This window comes from Apaloderma vittatum, unplaced genomic scaffold (assembly GCF_000703405.1).
Source record: "Apaloderma vittatum isolate BGI_N311 unplaced genomic scaffold, ASM70340v1 scaffold27174, whole genome shotgun sequence".
NCBI lineage: Eukaryota > Metazoa > Chordata > Aves > Trogoniformes > Trogonidae > Apaloderma > Apaloderma vittatum.
Window position 1 is genome coordinate 1 of NW_009713681.1, and position 16,133 is coordinate 16,133.

The following is a 16,133-nucleotide window of genomic DNA, read 5'->3' on the forward strand; positions in this document are numbered from 1 at the left end:
AAACACGACTTTCAACAGCTCCCTCTTTTTGTTTTCCTTTTGACTGACTCATCGCAAAGAGGGTAACTTAGGCGCATCGTAGGGATTTTGCGGTGTCGCTCCCCTCCCTCCCCCTTCTTGTCCTTCAGGAAGAGAAATCTGCTCGTCTCCGCAGCAAGAACTAACTCGACGTATCTTGTATTTTTTTTCTTCCCCCTCCTATTTCCAGGAAGTGGTTCTGTATTGTTTGGAAAACAAGGTGTGTGACGTGAATCATCGTACAACGCGGGTTACTGTGCCCTGCACGAGGCCTGTGCCAGGGGCTGGCTGAGCATCGTGCGGCATCTCCTCGAGTACGGGGCTGACGTCAACTGCAGCGCTCAGGATGGAACCAGGTTAGCAGCAAACCTACCCCTCCCTGACCAGCGTGGGGTGGTCACCACTTTCTTTCTTCCTTCTTCTGGGAATTTTAATAAGTTGTGCTTTATTTTTTTCTTTCTTTTTTTTTTTTTTAAAAAAAGAAGAGTTTGTGAAACTGCCAGCTGCAGGGCAGGAGGGTGCGGTGCTCGAGGCGCAGCCCTGCTTATGTCTTTTGAGTTGTGCCAAAAGAGTGGGGCTTTGCCTCGTTAGCGGGGTCGCATCTAAGAGCATTTTAAGGCTTTTGCGGCAATTTGGCGTTGAGTGTGCTTGTATGAAAAATGTTGTTTTGCTGAAATGTTAAACTCTCTGCTCGTTTGATACTTTGGATTTATCTTACTAAAATCCTGAATTAGCAGGTTTTCGGTTTCCTTCACAGAATCGTAGGGGTGCTTAGTTTCTGTGCTCGCAGAATAGATAGTGAGCTTTTGTTTTTTGTTTTTTTTTTTTTTTTCTTTTTTTTTGGAGATAGAAATGCTGTTCTGCAAAAGTACCTCTTCGACCACCTCTGCGGGGCTGACCTTGAGGTAGTTTGTCCTTGTAATATGCAGAACATTATCCTGTGTATGCATTCTGGGGTCCAGTCTATGCATTTTGGGATAGGTCCGCTTTGTATTCTGGAATCTCCTGCAGCTTGTTATCTTAAATGGTTTATCACACTCACTATCACCATCCAAATAGACTGAGAGGTAAAATTAGCATAACTAAGAGTCAGTTTCTTTTGTTTTTAAGCTCTTTATTTATTAGCTTGGGAAGGGAGGAGTCAGGAAAACAAAAGTCCCATGAGGGTCGGTTAGGATGGTCCATTAGAAGTTCATGATGGTCAGTCGTTACTGGCCCATCATGGCCCAAAGGAAACGTTTCAGGAGAAGTGTTGAAACTGTGGCTAGATTGTCAGATATCTTTTCCATCTCCTGCTTCTTTGTAAGAAGTCTCAGCTCTCTAGGCTGAAAAAACAGCCCCGCATTTTCTGCTGTCTCCAGCTTTAATATGTGACCTATGCAACAGCAGTAAGTTGTCATAAAAAGAATCTTAAATTATTTTTGTCTCACTTGCTGGAATAACCTACATAGAAAATTAACCCCAGGAATTTTCTGACCGGTCTTAATCACCCACCAGTTCAGAGCTGACTTTTGATTTCAGTTCACAGATGGAGCTGATTTTCAAGAAAGAAACTTGGCTTTTGTACCCTGAAAAATTGTTACGGGGAAAATGCATTTTAGAAATTAACTGATCTAGATAATTATCTGATTATAGACGGTAATGTCAGAACTGAGCTTGCTTTTCGTTTTAAAAGCTGCCCAACAGGCAGTGTGAATCCAAAACTCATCTAATAGACAGATGAAACATGGTCTAGCTGCCCTGACTTGGGCAGGACAGAGAGCAGAAGAAGCCTCTCTAAGGAACTTCTGATCGGTGTTGTCTACTGCCTTTTGGTAGGACCAGGCATCTCTGTTTCTTTCTGTAGGGTAAATCATGACATTTGTAAGACAAATCCCATTTCTCTCTTGAAGCTTCAGTAAGTTTTTCTTCTTCAAAGTTTAGGAGGAAGGAAGTGTCTTCCTCAACTATGTTACTTTTAAAATTTAAATTCCCGAACACGGTCATCTCTTGGAAAGATATTAAAATCTTTAAAAAAACCCACAAAACCCAGACAAACCCACCATGAAAGACTTCTCCCTCTCCCCTGCTTTTTTTAACTAAACTGAATATTCCTTACTGCTCCCTCTGCCACCTCACAAGCCTGCTAGCCAAAGATAGTTTTGGTCGTGCTGGAAGCTCTCAAGTCTTTAGACAGTATCACTGGATGCGTTTAGTTCTGTTCAGGCAGATAATGTAAATCCATGTAGAGAAGTGATGTAACTGTACGAGCTGTGATGTAAGGGCGTTTTGCTGTGTTCGTTAGTGTGGCAGCCCGGGGCCTCACTTGGGTCCCAGCTGAACACTCGCTGAGAAGTTGTGACACGCAAGAATATATGGCTTCAGCCTCAAGAAAACGCCCACATGGACGTGCAAGATGTAGGAAACTTCTGCCAAGTACACGCGTCTCTTCTTTCAGTCTTGCCAGAAGCGCTGCAGGTGCTCTCATCAACGTGGTTGTTTTGCATGGGTAGGTTGGAATCATAGCATTGTCAGGGTTGGAAGGGACCTTAAAGATCATCTAGTTCCAACCCCTGCCCGTCATGGGCAGGGACATCCCCCACTAGATCAGGCTGCCCAGAGCCCCATCCTTAAAAACTTCCAGGGATGGCACTTCCAGCACCTCTCTGGGCAACCTGTGCCAGTGTCTCACCATCCTCATGGTGAAGAACTTCTTCCTAATGTCCAATCTGAACCGATCCATCTCTAGCTTCGATTCATTCCCCCATGTCCTATCCCTACCTGACATCCTAAAAAGCCCTTCACCAGCTTCCTTGTAGCCCCCTTGAGATACTGGAAGGCCACAATAAGGTCTCCTCGGAGCCTTCTTTTCTGCAGACTGAACAGCCCAAACTCTCTCAGTCTGTCTTCACAGGAGAGGTTCTCCAGCCCTCTGATCATTCTCGTGTCCCTTCTCTGGACACGCTCCAGCACGTCCAGATCTTTCTTGTTTTCAAAGTGAAGCAAACACCCTGAGCCTCTTGCTTTGGCGTTGCCTTTTTGTGTACCCACGGCAGCCAGTCTGTCCTGAGTTCTGTCGATAAGAAGGGAGGCTTTCAGCCTCCGGCTCCTGATACTATCAGAACTGTGGCTCCAGGGCGAGGAGCTGAGGATGTTTGGGGAGGTCCGTAGGTATGGTGCGGTTCTTCCCTCCGTCCTCAGCTCAGCGCTGGGGCTCTGCTGGCACACACCGGCTGCTTGCCTGCAGCGCAGGGTGACCCCCTGCCCACCCTGTTTGCAACGCATCTGGCCGGGCTACATTCCGCGTCGGTTCTGCTGTGGTTTCCCCCCTTTTAAGCTCTGCGCTGCTGATGGCTGCTCTCCAAATGCGGCGCCTGCAGACGCGGAATACACAAGCCCTCCGCCGCTGAATTAGCGGCTAATCAACGATTATTGTAGGACGAGGCGAGATCTTTAAGACCTGTCTCGGAGGTGCCGCAGTCACTAAGGGCTCTTAATCGTCTTATCTATAAATAATAATAGACCGTGCTTAAGAGGTGAGCACTTCCCTTCCCCGACAGGACCCCAGGAAGTGCGGGAGCTCAACAAGGGGCATTCGACGACCAGAGCCTGACAGGAGCGCGGGTGGCTGCTGCTGTATTTGACCTTATCGCCTGGCTCTTCTCTTCCCTCCAACAGCGTGCTCGAGCTGAACCGGCGCCGCTTTAGAAACAAAAACTGTACGCCAAAAATACAGGCATCTCCTCCCGCCTGTGAGCCAGGCCTCTCCTTTGCTTTGGAGTTCACTCGCTAGATTCGCTCTCCACAGCCAGTTTTGCTTTATCCTTCTCGCTGGCAGCTGATGAGCTCAGCCTCTTTCTTTTTTTTATTTTAATTTTTTTTTTCCCTGGGAAGACCATGCCAAGATGGCTCTCTTCCTGCGTCCTTTCAGCTGGTCTTGGCAGAGCCATACCCTCCGGCAGCTAATAGCGTTTAAGAAGAGGCAGCCGGCATAGCTGCTCCCCTGCAACTTGTGCCTTGCCTCTTCCATGGGGCAGCATTGCATAAGAGAGTAGATGGAAGCCGAAATAAAATGCTAGGATATAGCATTGCTCAGCGAGTTGCAAGCCCTCTCGTTGCAGCAAGGGAAATTCTGACAGTGCCTGAAAGGCTGAGAGCAAACCCTGCCTGGTCTAAATAGTTTATAATTTTGGTGGTGGAATGATAAACCCCCAGTGAAATGTTTTCCTAACTCTAGTAGCGGTAAAAATAGTAGGGAGAATTCGACAGTACACAAGAGAGGGTTGAGATGTGTGTCCCCTGTAGGATATTGCAGCTCTCGAATGTCCCCGGATCCTTCTGGGGCCTTTCAAAGGGTTTGTTTTAGAAACGAGCTGTACTTCCGTTAACTGTACCATTAGGGATAGAGAGTGTTTATTTCCACAATGCTCAGGGTGGAAAAGATTATATGGGCAAAGCAGCCCAGGAGAGGACTCCTAGGGATCTTTTTTTCACATCTGAAAAAGTTGCCTACTCCAGTAGTCACTTTTGCATCCTACAAAGAGGATGGTTCAACTCTGCCAAGACTGAAAAATACTCTTCTCTGCTGGCCCTGGTGGGAGAAGCAAACACGAGTAGCTGTGCTTTTGCATGGTCCCTCTCACGAGCTTGCCAAGAAGCTGCGCTAGCCAGTAAAAGAGTCTGTCAGCACTCTGTTATTGCCTTCTTTCCCCTGCCTTATCTATGGGGAATCTCCTCATTCCCCCCGCCCCTGCTTCCCTACCAGTGTTTTCTTTCCTTCCTTCACTTCCTTCTATTTATTGTTCTTCCTCCTTCCGCACAACTTTACTGAGCCTTTCCTTCCCCTTGCCTCTTTAAAGTCCCCTCTTGTGCCCAGAGTGGCCTCCCTGTGCTCTGGTGGGTGACAAAGACAGGTCTACCTGCCCCACTGCCTCTGTCCCTGCCTGCCCAACCACGCTGGGCTGGGTGACCTGTAGAAAGGGAGAGGGGAGTCCTATCCCGGGGTTACAGCCCACATGCAGTGATTTTTCCTTCCCAGGGAATGCCCAGGCACCCTTTAATAAACTCGTCTGGGTGTTGTTAAATCGATTGAAATGCTGGGCGGTGATTTAGATGCTGTTTCTTAATAAGTTAAGGGATCATCTTGAATTCATTACCACTTCAAAAAGCCACTTAGGTAGGTCAGCTTGAAAAAAAACACAAAAAAAATCCCCAAGAAAACCCACAAACCAATAAACCCACAACATTCTCCACACTCCTGCCACCCCAAACGAGAAAATCCTAGTTCCAAAACGAAATGCAAACCCATTCACAATTAAAGACTCCAGTAAAGCGCGGGAATGGGGGAGAAAAAAAGCATCCCCAGCATTTGGCAGCAGCCGTAACTCTCATCTGTTCCCGGTGCCTGTTGCCAGACTTTCAGCCAGGGATGCTTCATACCCGGTGGGGGATAGGAGGGTTTGTGGCAAGGCTGACCTTTCCCGCTGTGGATGCTCTCCAGGGTCATGACCTGACAGCTCAGGCCTCAGATGCTTGCTGACAGCCAGAAACACCCGATACCTCTTCAGCCTCCTTGTCAGCACCCCTGTTATTTGTTACCTCTTGTGTTGTACTGCCTGGGATGTTTAACACCACCGGATCCTGGATGCTCTGGGTGTTGTGAAGGCACGTGAGGCCATGGCAGCCCCTTTGCAGAAGAACTGAGTCAGTCGGTAGAGATTTGGAGGCTGAGGCTTATGGGGGACCCCAGGAACGCTGGTTTCTCCAGCAGCATCTATCGCTCTCTAGGGCATCCGATAGTTTCAGTGTTACATTAGAGACGTCCCTGAGAAATTGAGAAGGGGTATCCTGAGCCTCTCTACATGATCCTCCTGGACTTCTCTGGTCTTAAAATTCAAACGTAGCTTTCCAAAGAGTGGCATGTCGGTCTTTGAGGGCAGGCACGTGTTGGTCTCTCTGGTGGCCGGGGCCTGAGGGGTGACACGAGCTGGATTGAGAACTGCGCTCAGCAGCTTGAGGACCACCTGCTTGTTTGCTGTCTTGGTGGCCTGGGAAGCACAAGAGGCAGGCAGTGAGGGGTAAAGCCCCGTCTCCATATGAAACGAGTCGTAAACTCTCCAAGTGCACCTCCTCATGTCTATATAACGTGCATATGCCAAAACCAAAACCGCGTACAGCTTTCCAGCAAGATGGGGGCCAGGGAGATTGCTTCACGTGTGATGACAGATGTTAGTACAACCTAAGTCACAGCCTGCTGGATGGGAAAACGGTGATGTGCCTGCTTCTGACCAGTTTGGTCTGCCTCTCCTCTCCTGAGCTCACATGGATGCCAGCCACTGCCAAAGTGGTGGTGATGTAGAGGGTACGCTGCCGTCTGCGGCAGAAGGAGCGGTGGGATGTGGCCTCCTCGCGGAGGGGTGTTCCAGCTGTGGTTGTTAGCCAGGCGTTGCTGGGTGGATGGAGTTGAGAGGTTTGCTCATCTGTGCTTCCAGGTGACTTCTCCTTGCAATGTCATTCTGAAACCTTTCCAGGATCTTAGTTAAAGTCCTTCCTTACTTCTCTTGCCTTTTAATACATCTATTTGAGAGCTTGAAAGCCTGGTTGGGGGGCAAACAGTGTTGACAGCCAAAAGGAGGAGGAGGAGGAGGTATGTAGAGTTGCCTTGAACTGCTGTGATCACTGGCAGTTCATCTGCTCCTCGTCAGCTAAGGAAAAAGATGGGATTTTAACACATCTTCATTAGTCTGAAGGGTAATATGTCCGACTTCCAGGCAACTCCCTGTTACGTATAATCAATTTTAAAGGCAAAAGTTAATGCAATTTATAATTAGCGATAAGGAATTCTAAACCTGGAATTGCAGACATGTGTATTAATGAATAATCCTTCTGTAGGCTCACAAAATCTATGTCTGAGCTTTTATAGATTGCTCGTGCTGCATAAAATGCGTTAACTTCTGGGTGGACTAAACTTAAAATAACATGTTTTTCTATTCTCCGAGTAGAAGGGTTGAATTGTGCTGCAAATACATTCGCAAGTACTATTTAAAGAGGATATAGTGTGGAAGTTTAATTCCCAGCAAATTTTCATAACTTACTTGTGTGTACATAATTTAGGAGCTTTGGGTAACTGATTTTCGTGCTTGCCCACAGGCAGACTGAATGAGCCCTTGCTCCACAACACGCTGTTAAATTGGCAGAGATTTGGAACAGTAGAGTGACTTGCAGTGAAATGATGTTTGTGAGGCTTCATGCAAACTCCTGCTTTCTGTTACAGTGGTGTAATTATTTTACCGACCCTCGAAATACGTACAGCAATGAATAGACCTAACAGACTCTGAGCAGTCTGACTATGAAAAGACAAGAGGGGAAGGAGATGATGTGCAAGTAAAACCAACAATAAGATGATTGGCAGCTGTATTAATAGTGTTATTTGCTATAAATAACTTTGATCTGGAGTCAGAAGTTTCTTGTCAAACACATTTGCATAACACCACTGAGTCAAATTGTAACGCCGCGAACTTTTTTATTTCCCCTTAGACCAATCCATGACGCGGTTGAAAACGACCACTTGGAAATTGTCCGCCTGTTGCTATCTTACGGTGCTGATCCGACGCTGGCGACCTACTCTGGGAGGACCATCGTGAAAATGACCCACAGCGAGCTCATGGAGACCTTCCTCACAGGTGCCTGGGGGTGCTTTGCTGGTCATGGCAAAGGGGGAGCGGGGAGGATGGACGCGTTCCCTGGCACCCCCAAATTCCCAGCTCTCTGTCGGAGGGGGCCCCATGCCAAGGAGTGTTGTAGTTTGCAGTAGCTCCCTCCCTGCCTGCAAAAACCTGGGGGGTGCAGGTGGGAAGTGCAGCTGTGCATGGGGACTGCTTCTAATTGAAACTCATTTTAATAAGTAATAAAGATTATGTCACTGTCATGTCTGATGGGTAGGTAGAAGGTCAGCGGTTTTGCTGCCTTTGGTTTTCCACTTGAAATGAAAGTAAAAAACTTGCCAAATCAGTGTTTGTTAAACATCATATTTTCCTGTGGTCTTGCTTTTTATCCTTCGCGCACTTGTCTTTTTGCAAGTTCTGCCTCATTTTATGCCTGAAGTGCTGTGAAACTATAATCAAGGTTCTCATCTTTAAACATGTTGATGTCTTAGCATGGTTTTAGTCTATTTGGCTGTTAGTTTTGGTTAAAAACCACTTGTGTTCCCTAATAATTTACCTCTGAAAATGTTTATAATGTTCACTGTTGATGAGTTTAAGTACTCATCCACTTACCTGGTTAAACGATACAGTGTAGAAAATGCATAGCTGTATCAGGACTCCACAAAAGTCGTGTCTCGGACTTCTTAGCATCTTGGATGGCAGTATCTTTCCATCGACTCAAGTAGCAAATCTCCCAGATGATGTCTGTAGGAAGGAATTACATTTTCTGAATGTATCTGTGTGGAAAAACCTTTCCCATCAGTCTCTTTGGGGCCACTATTTCACCCCCAGCCTGGTGTCTGGATTACCCACTCAGGCTGAAAAGTGTGGCACGTCCTATCTTTCACAAGAATAAAACGCCGCTCTCGCTTTCTGAAGCTTAAGGTTGAGTCTGTCCTTGTGAGGCCTTGGGCGATTATTCGATGTGGTAGGAGAAAGGAAGCAGGAGAAAAGTGAATTCCAGGAACTTTTGCGGGAATGGTGTCTATGTTTCTAGCGTGTGCTTCAGTAACACAGTGTGGGGTGGTTTTTTTTGACAGAAGATATGGAGGATGCATAGTGAGGTTGTATGACACACGGCATGCTACACTTGCCAGCTTTTTGTTCTCATCAGTATGTTTTTGTTGTTGTTTTTTCCTCTCCAGAGTATTTAACTGACCTGCAAGGTCGAAGTGTTGATGACCCTGGTTTGTACTGGGATTTCTATGGCAGCTCTGTGTGCGGTGAGCAAATGTTACCCTTTATTTCTTTGTATGCGGAGACTTTCAAAACATGCGGCACGTGGGGGTGGTGGCTGTTCTGTTTTTATGGTAGAGGAAGCTAGGAAGGAAGCAAACTGATTTTATTTACAGATCACGTTATTGGAAGAAAAAGCAAGACCTGCAACAGTCTCCTCAATGCTGACTTGGCACCTTTATTCAATTTTATTTAGATCCAAAAGATGAATCTGGATTTGACATCTTGGCGAATCCTCCTGGGCCAGGTGATGAAGATGAAGATGGCTTTAGCGACGTGTTTGAATTTGAATTTTCGGACGAGCCTCCCTTGCCGTGTTACAACATCCAAGTGTGTCTCTCTCAGGGGTAAGAACAAATGCTGGGTTTGGGGTAAAAATAGCTGAGACGATCTGCTTGGGGTGGCAGCACTTTGTATCTGTGGGGAAATGCATTTGCATTTATCTAACGTAAATGAGAGAGCGATACCGTAACTGCTGGGCTTTTTAGAAATAATGGGAAGTGAGAGGGGGAAAGGCTGACTTGTCAGGCTGTGTTTTTTGAGAGCCACACTCCTGAGCTGAATGGATGATGTTGGAACCCAGATTCCTTCCCTCATCCCAGGCAGGCATCTTGATATAACACCCCAAAATACAAGTGCTTCTGGTGCTTAAATTTGGGTATCGTGTTTGTAAGGTGTTCTTAATTTTATTTAATGGGCTTTTCTGTTTTACTGAGTGGAGATGCTTTTGTGGATGATGAAACGGTAGTTACTGTTGTTCTAGACTTTGCAGCAAAACTGGTCTAAAGCCCTGAATGGTATCAGACATAGTATCTTGCAGAAGATAGTATGATACTTAATAATAAAGAAAGACCTGTAAAATGTTATCATCTGTTATATTCAAGATATAAATTGGCTTCATAAACAGCTACCGTTTGTCATTCACACCAGTTTTGATGACAGCCATAGGAAAAATAGTTTTAAATATTAATCACGCAGGAGCATGGATTTTTGCTTGTTTTTATTATTTGGGCAATGGATATAACTTAAGTTCTCTGAAGCGGACAGAAGATGGAATTAAAATTGTATTCTTAATCTGAGAAAACCCCCCACTGTTGACTCATATTTAATATTGGTGTCTCCAGAAGCCAGAGGTGCTGAAATTTCCAATGACAGCTCTAGGCCATCTCCTGACTCGCTGAATGGGAGCTAGGCTCAGCCAGGCAAACCTTTAACCACGTGAGCAGCCGCCACGGTGGCTCACAAGCCCTGGGTCTGTAGGCTCTGGGGGCCCTGCGTGCCTGCCTGGTCCCCCTCCTTCCCCAAAGCTGTGGGCAGCGGTACTGTGAGCGAACACATACACGCCTTCATATACGCTCTGGTGCATCCCCAGGGCAATGGCCTTGATTTCGGGATGCAGAGTCGTTCATGCGGGTACAGTTGGGGAGGGTTTGTCACCCAGCGGTGCGACGGAGGGCCGAGAAGCCCGTGCGGTAATGTTGCTTATTGGAGCTTCTTTCTCCTTCGCTTCCCCAGACCTCGAAACTGGCTTTTGCTCTCGGACGTGGTGAAGAGGCTAAAAATGTCCTCTCGCATCTTCCGCTGCAACTTCCCCAATCTGGAAGTTGTCACCATCACGGAGGCAGAGTTTTACAAACAGACTTCCCTCAGCCAGTTGTTCTCTTGCGCTACAGACCTCGAAGCTTTTAACCCGGAGAGCAAAGAGCTGTTGGACTTGGTAGAGTTCACGAGCGAACTCAAGACTTTGCTCGGCTCCTCGCTTCACTGGTTGCATCCGCACGAGGACCCTCCCTTCGACATCTGGTGAACCATCAGGCCATTTAATGTACAGTGCTCTATACAGTTACTTCTTTATGTATATGTGTTCAAATGCAATTGTTTCTGTAAAGAAAGGACACTATTAAATATGAAAATATCTTTCCTTTATATAAGAGATCTGAATTCCAGTTGGATGGATTTTGGAAGAATTTTTTTTTAACTTCAATCAGTTTTTACAAAATTGTTATATAATGTTTCTTTAAATGCACACAGGCTTTGGGATAAGTTTGTTATTACTCGGAACACATGTTTTTTTTTAAAGAACACACCCACACATTGACTTTGTTTCGTACAAAGCACTGATTACACGGAACATACTTTTTCTAGGTGATGTGATCAAAGTCATGTGGCTTGTTTGGGAGATAGAATTCAGTAAGGCACTTGGTGATATTATTTTCGTTTTTTTGTTTACAGATTTACCTGCTTTGGCCAGGTAAGCACTATTGAATATAATTCAATAGTTTGTAATATAAATTAAACCATATCCATACACATCAACTAATTGTAAGAACTTTTATATCCTAATTTAAAAGCTGTGAAATTTAGTTTTCACACATCAAACCGGATTGTTTATATATGTTTAAACATTTTATGCTCTTTATTTAAAGAAGACTTTGAACTATTTTTTCTGTACCTTGTAAAATATTGAAAAACTAACATATGTTGAAGTTGCTTGAAACTGTACATAAACTAAATTTTCTGAATTGTGTGTTTATGTTTGAGATCTGTGTTTTAACTTTGTAAGTAAATCTCCTGCCTTTGTATTTATATTTTACAAAAATTTTCTTAAAGGCAATAAAACTGTTGAGAGATGAAGAGGCTAAAGTGAGTCCTGTTAATTCCATGCCTGGTTGTGAAATGAGCTCCGACTCATTAATGTTTATGAAAGGAGGCTCTGCGTGCAGTTCCCAAAGCGGAGCAGGTCTGGCATCGGTGCCAACGAACAGCTGATGAAATCTGAGGCAGAACCTGCATCGTCTTTCTAAATTCAGCGTTACAAGAAAACATCGGGCAGGCGCCTTTTGTGGGACAGAGGTTTCAGAATGGTATTCACAATACTTCCTGCATCACTTTTTAATTAAAAGAATTGTGAGTTGGTTCAGTTATTTTCACTCCTTTGTCATAGTTTTGAGTTGAACTGCACAAATTCTCTTTTTCAGTGGTGTCTGCAGGTGGGAGGAAAATACTCTTGTTTCAATGCGAGGCATTAAATCTATGAGCACCTTTTAGGGGAGTCTAAAAGGGACAGTGACCCAAATGTCACTTCTACACAGCTCAGGAACTTGCATTTAAGAGGTTGGGCTCCCTGGAGCCTGGGCAGGCCCACTTAACGGGTCTGCGTCTGCCCTTCCCCTTGTAGAAAGAAGTCCTTGCTGTGAACCCAGACTCCTGAGTTTTGCTTTGGTGCTGGTTTTAACAGTAGCATGTGTCACAACAGCCAAGAACTTCAGCTGAAATGTTTAAATTGCACTGCTCTCCTGATGGCCAGGACACCCACCAAAAGGGTCTCGAGCGGAGCATGTGCGAAAACCATCCGGGAAAAAGTTTCTCCGTCTGGAGCAGTGAGGCTCTGAGGTTTTGAATAATGAGCAGTGCACTGCAGGTTAAATTTTTGCTCTTGGGGGAGCTTAAGAAAGGGTGTGAATTGCCTTCCTTCTGAAGGTAAGGGAGAATGACCCCTCATTCCTGAAGGTGCTCCAGTGGGAAAGACGCAGAGCTGATGCCTCTCGTGATGTGTTGCCATCGAGTCTTTTGCCCAACGTTTGCACTGTGTGGCTTACGGTGGGACTGCTTCTGGGGGTAAGGTGGTTTTGTAGATTTGTGGTTTTGTGTAAGCTGAGCCAGGAAGCAAGCGAGAGGTCCAACAGCTGTCTGCTGCTGGCGGCTGAAGTTGCATTTCTGTACAGGACAGGGAATTTTTAGTTCTGATACAACCACTGACATCTTTCTGGAGACTTTAGGTAAGGATAATGACGGTCTCTCGTACAGCTTACACACCCTCCTGGATTTCCTTTTAAGCCAGCTCCTTTGGAACGAGCTGAAACACAGCCATCCCTACTTACCAGTGCCTGCTGCTTTTACTCCCTGATTTTCCCAGGAAGCAGAGGTAGGCCAGGAAAACTAAGGCAAGGGAGAATGTTAAAGGCAATTGTCACAGACATGTTTATCTTATCAGCTGCGTAATGCGTGGATGGCTTGAGCTGAGCATAAATCAGCTTTGTAGCACTTCCAGGGGTGCATGGCAGACACCTCACTTCTCTCCGTGCCCTGCAGGCAAATAGAAGATTGACGTTGGTTTCCTCTTTTGGCCAGCTCCTCCTCAAATGATCCCGAGCACAGGATCCCCAAACGTCTTCGCTTCGTCAGCTTTCCACTATCTCCACAGAGCATAGTAAGGACTTCTCCATGCTGGCGCTTGCATCCTGGCTCAAATACAGTAACAGCCTCATGCTGTTGTAATGCAAGTGTGTGCCTGCCCCGGGGCCTGTCTGCGCTCTAAAAATAGGGCCGTGGAGGGGAACACCTGATCACAGTGCTGTGCCTTGACATAACCGTTTTATCTTCTAGGATGTACTTTTTTCCAAAGAGACTTAGCTCTGCGGGGGTGCTTGAGAGAGCACGGAGGGTTTGGCGAAGGAGGAGGGCAGCGTCCCATGCTCCTGTGTGCATAAGGTCGGCTTAGCTCACCCTATTCCAGGTGCTTTGGGAGAGACTGTCATGGGAGAGGCTGGCCACACTCGTGGTTTTGCAGCAGACAAGCCCAGGGAATAGTTACCTGAGATATGGCAGTGCACTGGCAGGGAGCGAACGTGGTGACAGTGAATGTAGGTGGGGAAGTTGAAATGCTGGCCCCTTCTCCAGCACCGGGACCAGCTGCATCCTGCATGGCACAGAGCTCCGACCGGCACAACAGAGCACGGCTGGGAGGGGGCTGGTGCTCAGCGTTTCAGCTTCTGGACTCAGTGCTGTTCTCCTTTAAAGCACTTTGCCTGGCGCGTCCTCCTCGGACCAGAGAGACTTTGCTTCGCACTGCTGGCATCGCTCCAGGGTAATAAAAAATAAGGAAACAGAAATGCAGCCTTTGGGGATGGTAAAACCCTGCTGATCCCGTGTGCTGCCTTCTGCAAGGTGAAAGGGCAGTGTTGATGCTCTTGTGGCCCAAGCCACAGTGTTTCCTTGAATTTCCCCTGCTTATCACTTGGATTTACCTGGCTGGGAGGTATTGCTGTCCTCTGGAGCTGCTGGAGAACAAGTGGTGCAATAGGGAAAAACCCCATCTCCAGCTAAAGCAGGCAGGTGAGCCTCATGGAAGGGAGTTTCCTTTGTCAAACTTCTACTTATTGCTGGACTGGGAAATCCCAGGAAATCCCTGGCTCCAGGCTGGCAGGGGTGGGGAAGCCACAGCACGGGCAGTGCTGGGAGGTTTCCCCTGAGATAAGCGATGCTGCTGAGAACTGCAAAATATTGAACTCTTCCTTCACCTTCTTGCCTTACTGAAGAGGACTGAATTCTGTATAGTGGAGTCAGCCCTGGGAGTTTCCCATTTGGATTATTTTTTCCTCTGGACTCTCTTCTTGTTTCTTCTGCTTTTCTGTCATCTCCTCCTTTTGCTTTGGTGGCCTGGCAGGAGACTTGTGCCGAAGACACTGATACAGTGGGTGGCAAGCAAGGGCCAGAGGTGTTTGGTCCTTGTTTGTGCTCTTCAGGGAGTGATCTGCTAAAGGGAGGGCCCAGATGCGGGCCTGTCTAGTTTGCAAGATCACAGGAGCAGAATAGAAACTGCTCCCAGGGGCCAAGCTCACTCCACGAATCAAAGAGTTTGAAGCTGACTCCTCCCTTCATTTCTGCGCTAACTAACGATGCTATAGATGAGACCCGTCGTTTGTGCATTAATATGAACAAGGTGTCAGGGAGTGGTAAGTGCAGGCAGCTGCCATTCCCAGGCTCTGCGGGACTGCTGTTAAACATTCAGCATCATTTCTTCAGTTCATACAGGAAAAAGGTACACAATGCTATTTTAAACTTGAGCAGATGCAAGCTAACCGATAAAGTAGTGTCATAAATGTTTAAAATTGTTTGCAGAACATTTTATTTTCATTTTGGTATGGGTCGGGTGTTGGTAGGAGAGGGCTTGACACCACTACACAAGACAGAAAAGTTGAATGCTGCAGTCATGAAGACATATATTAGGTCTTTTCTCAATGTGTTTATTCACCATTGCATTTCTGCTAGGAGGAGGGACATGAGAAAAAAGTGACTGGAATTCAACAAGTATCACTTTGTGAGCTTGTAAGCATTGTCAGGGGAAAAAAAATCCCCAAACGGATCTGAAGAAAATGTTCTCTTTAAGCATCGCTTCTAGATGTCCACACTATCTTCTCATCTACATCAGTCTTGCTCGCTCTGTGTTTCTCCCGCTAGTGTGCTTTGCATGGGCTCACCGTGATTGCAGAGTGAAGAGATTTTATTTTCCTGCAAGCTAAGTGTGATGGATCGTTAGGGACGACTCTGCCTACTACCCTTGGGGGGTGAAGACAGCATGCTGCCTGTTTCTGGTTTGGCAGCCCCGGAGCAAACCTTGTCCACACCATGTGCACCGTTTGCTCCAGTGGACTGACGTGACTGCAGACGGTTGCTCTCTTGAGCCAGGTACAAACCACAAATCTGCCACTAAATAGATTTTCCTTTTGTTGTCACATTAATTTGCAACTCATTAATAGTGACAGCAGTGAGGTACTGCACTGATGCAGATTTGCATATTCATGACCAACTTATTATTAAACAAATAAGATTTCCCTAGCTTAGGAAGCACCCAGAATAATGCCACATTGTGCATTATATCAGCCTGGATGTTTTATTTTCTCTTTAATATGTTAATGGATGCAAGGGGTGCGCTTTTTTAAAGTAAATGTGCATCTATAAAATAACATGTAATTTAAAATATCAGAATCGTTTAAATAGTAATCCATTAACAAACCTGCCAATAATTGAACAGAAACACCTATTTAACGTACTAATCAATTAATCATTTCTAATGGCTGGCTTTGTCGTGTGATGACCGTAACACAGGCAGTTCCAGCAAGGCGCAGCCAAGTCACTGAACCAGCAAGGCAAACGAGAGGCAGAGAGCTGATCCCGTGTTTTATGGTTTGTTACAGTCAAAGCATTTGGGTTTCATGGTTGCTTTTGTTTCTTCCCCCTAGAGGAGTGGTGGAAAAAATGAAGACCATGCCTGGTGAAGTACCCGCTGCCACCCTTCTCGTCTTGCTTGCACCTCTCAGCTTGGCTGAAGGAAACGGGGCCATCATGGCTCCATGGGACCCTCCCTGCTCCCCCTTATCCCTGTGACACCAGCTGTGGCTCAGCCCCAGGGAGGAG

At 46.3% G+C, this 16,133-nt stretch overlaps 1 protein-coding gene across 1 annotated transcript; it reads left to right on the forward strand.

Moving 5' to 3' along the window:
- The first annotated feature begins 206 nt into the window (after positions 1-206).
- LOC104269418 (BCL-6 corepressor-like) lies at positions 207-11,572 on the forward strand. The gene is made up of 5 exons (XM_009868466.1): positions 207-374; positions 7,534-7,679; positions 8,846-8,923; positions 9,133-9,283; positions 10,452-11,572. Exons 2-5 carry the CDS (start codon positions 7,643-7,645, stop codon positions 10,741-10,743), a joined length of 558 nt encoding a protein of 185 aa, XP_009866768.1. The 5' UTR covers positions 207-374; positions 7,534-7,642; the 3' UTR covers positions 10,744-11,572.
- Positions 11,573-16,133: the final 4,561 nt, after the last annotated feature.

Excerpts from the sequence above, each read along its gene's own strand:
- LOC104269418 (XM_009868466.1), top strand. The coding sequence starts at position 7,643 with ATGACCCACAGCGAGCTCATGGAGACCTTCCTCACAG. Across the intron at positions 7,680-8,845 it reads CATGGAGACCTTCCTCACAG|AGTATTTAACTGACCTGCAA; the intron begins GTGCCTGGGGGT and ends TTTCCTCTCCAG. Across the intron at positions 9,284-10,451 it reads CAAGTGTGTCTCTCTCAGGG|ACCTCGAAACTGGCTTTTGC; the intron begins GTAAGAACAAAT and ends TCGCTTCCCCAG.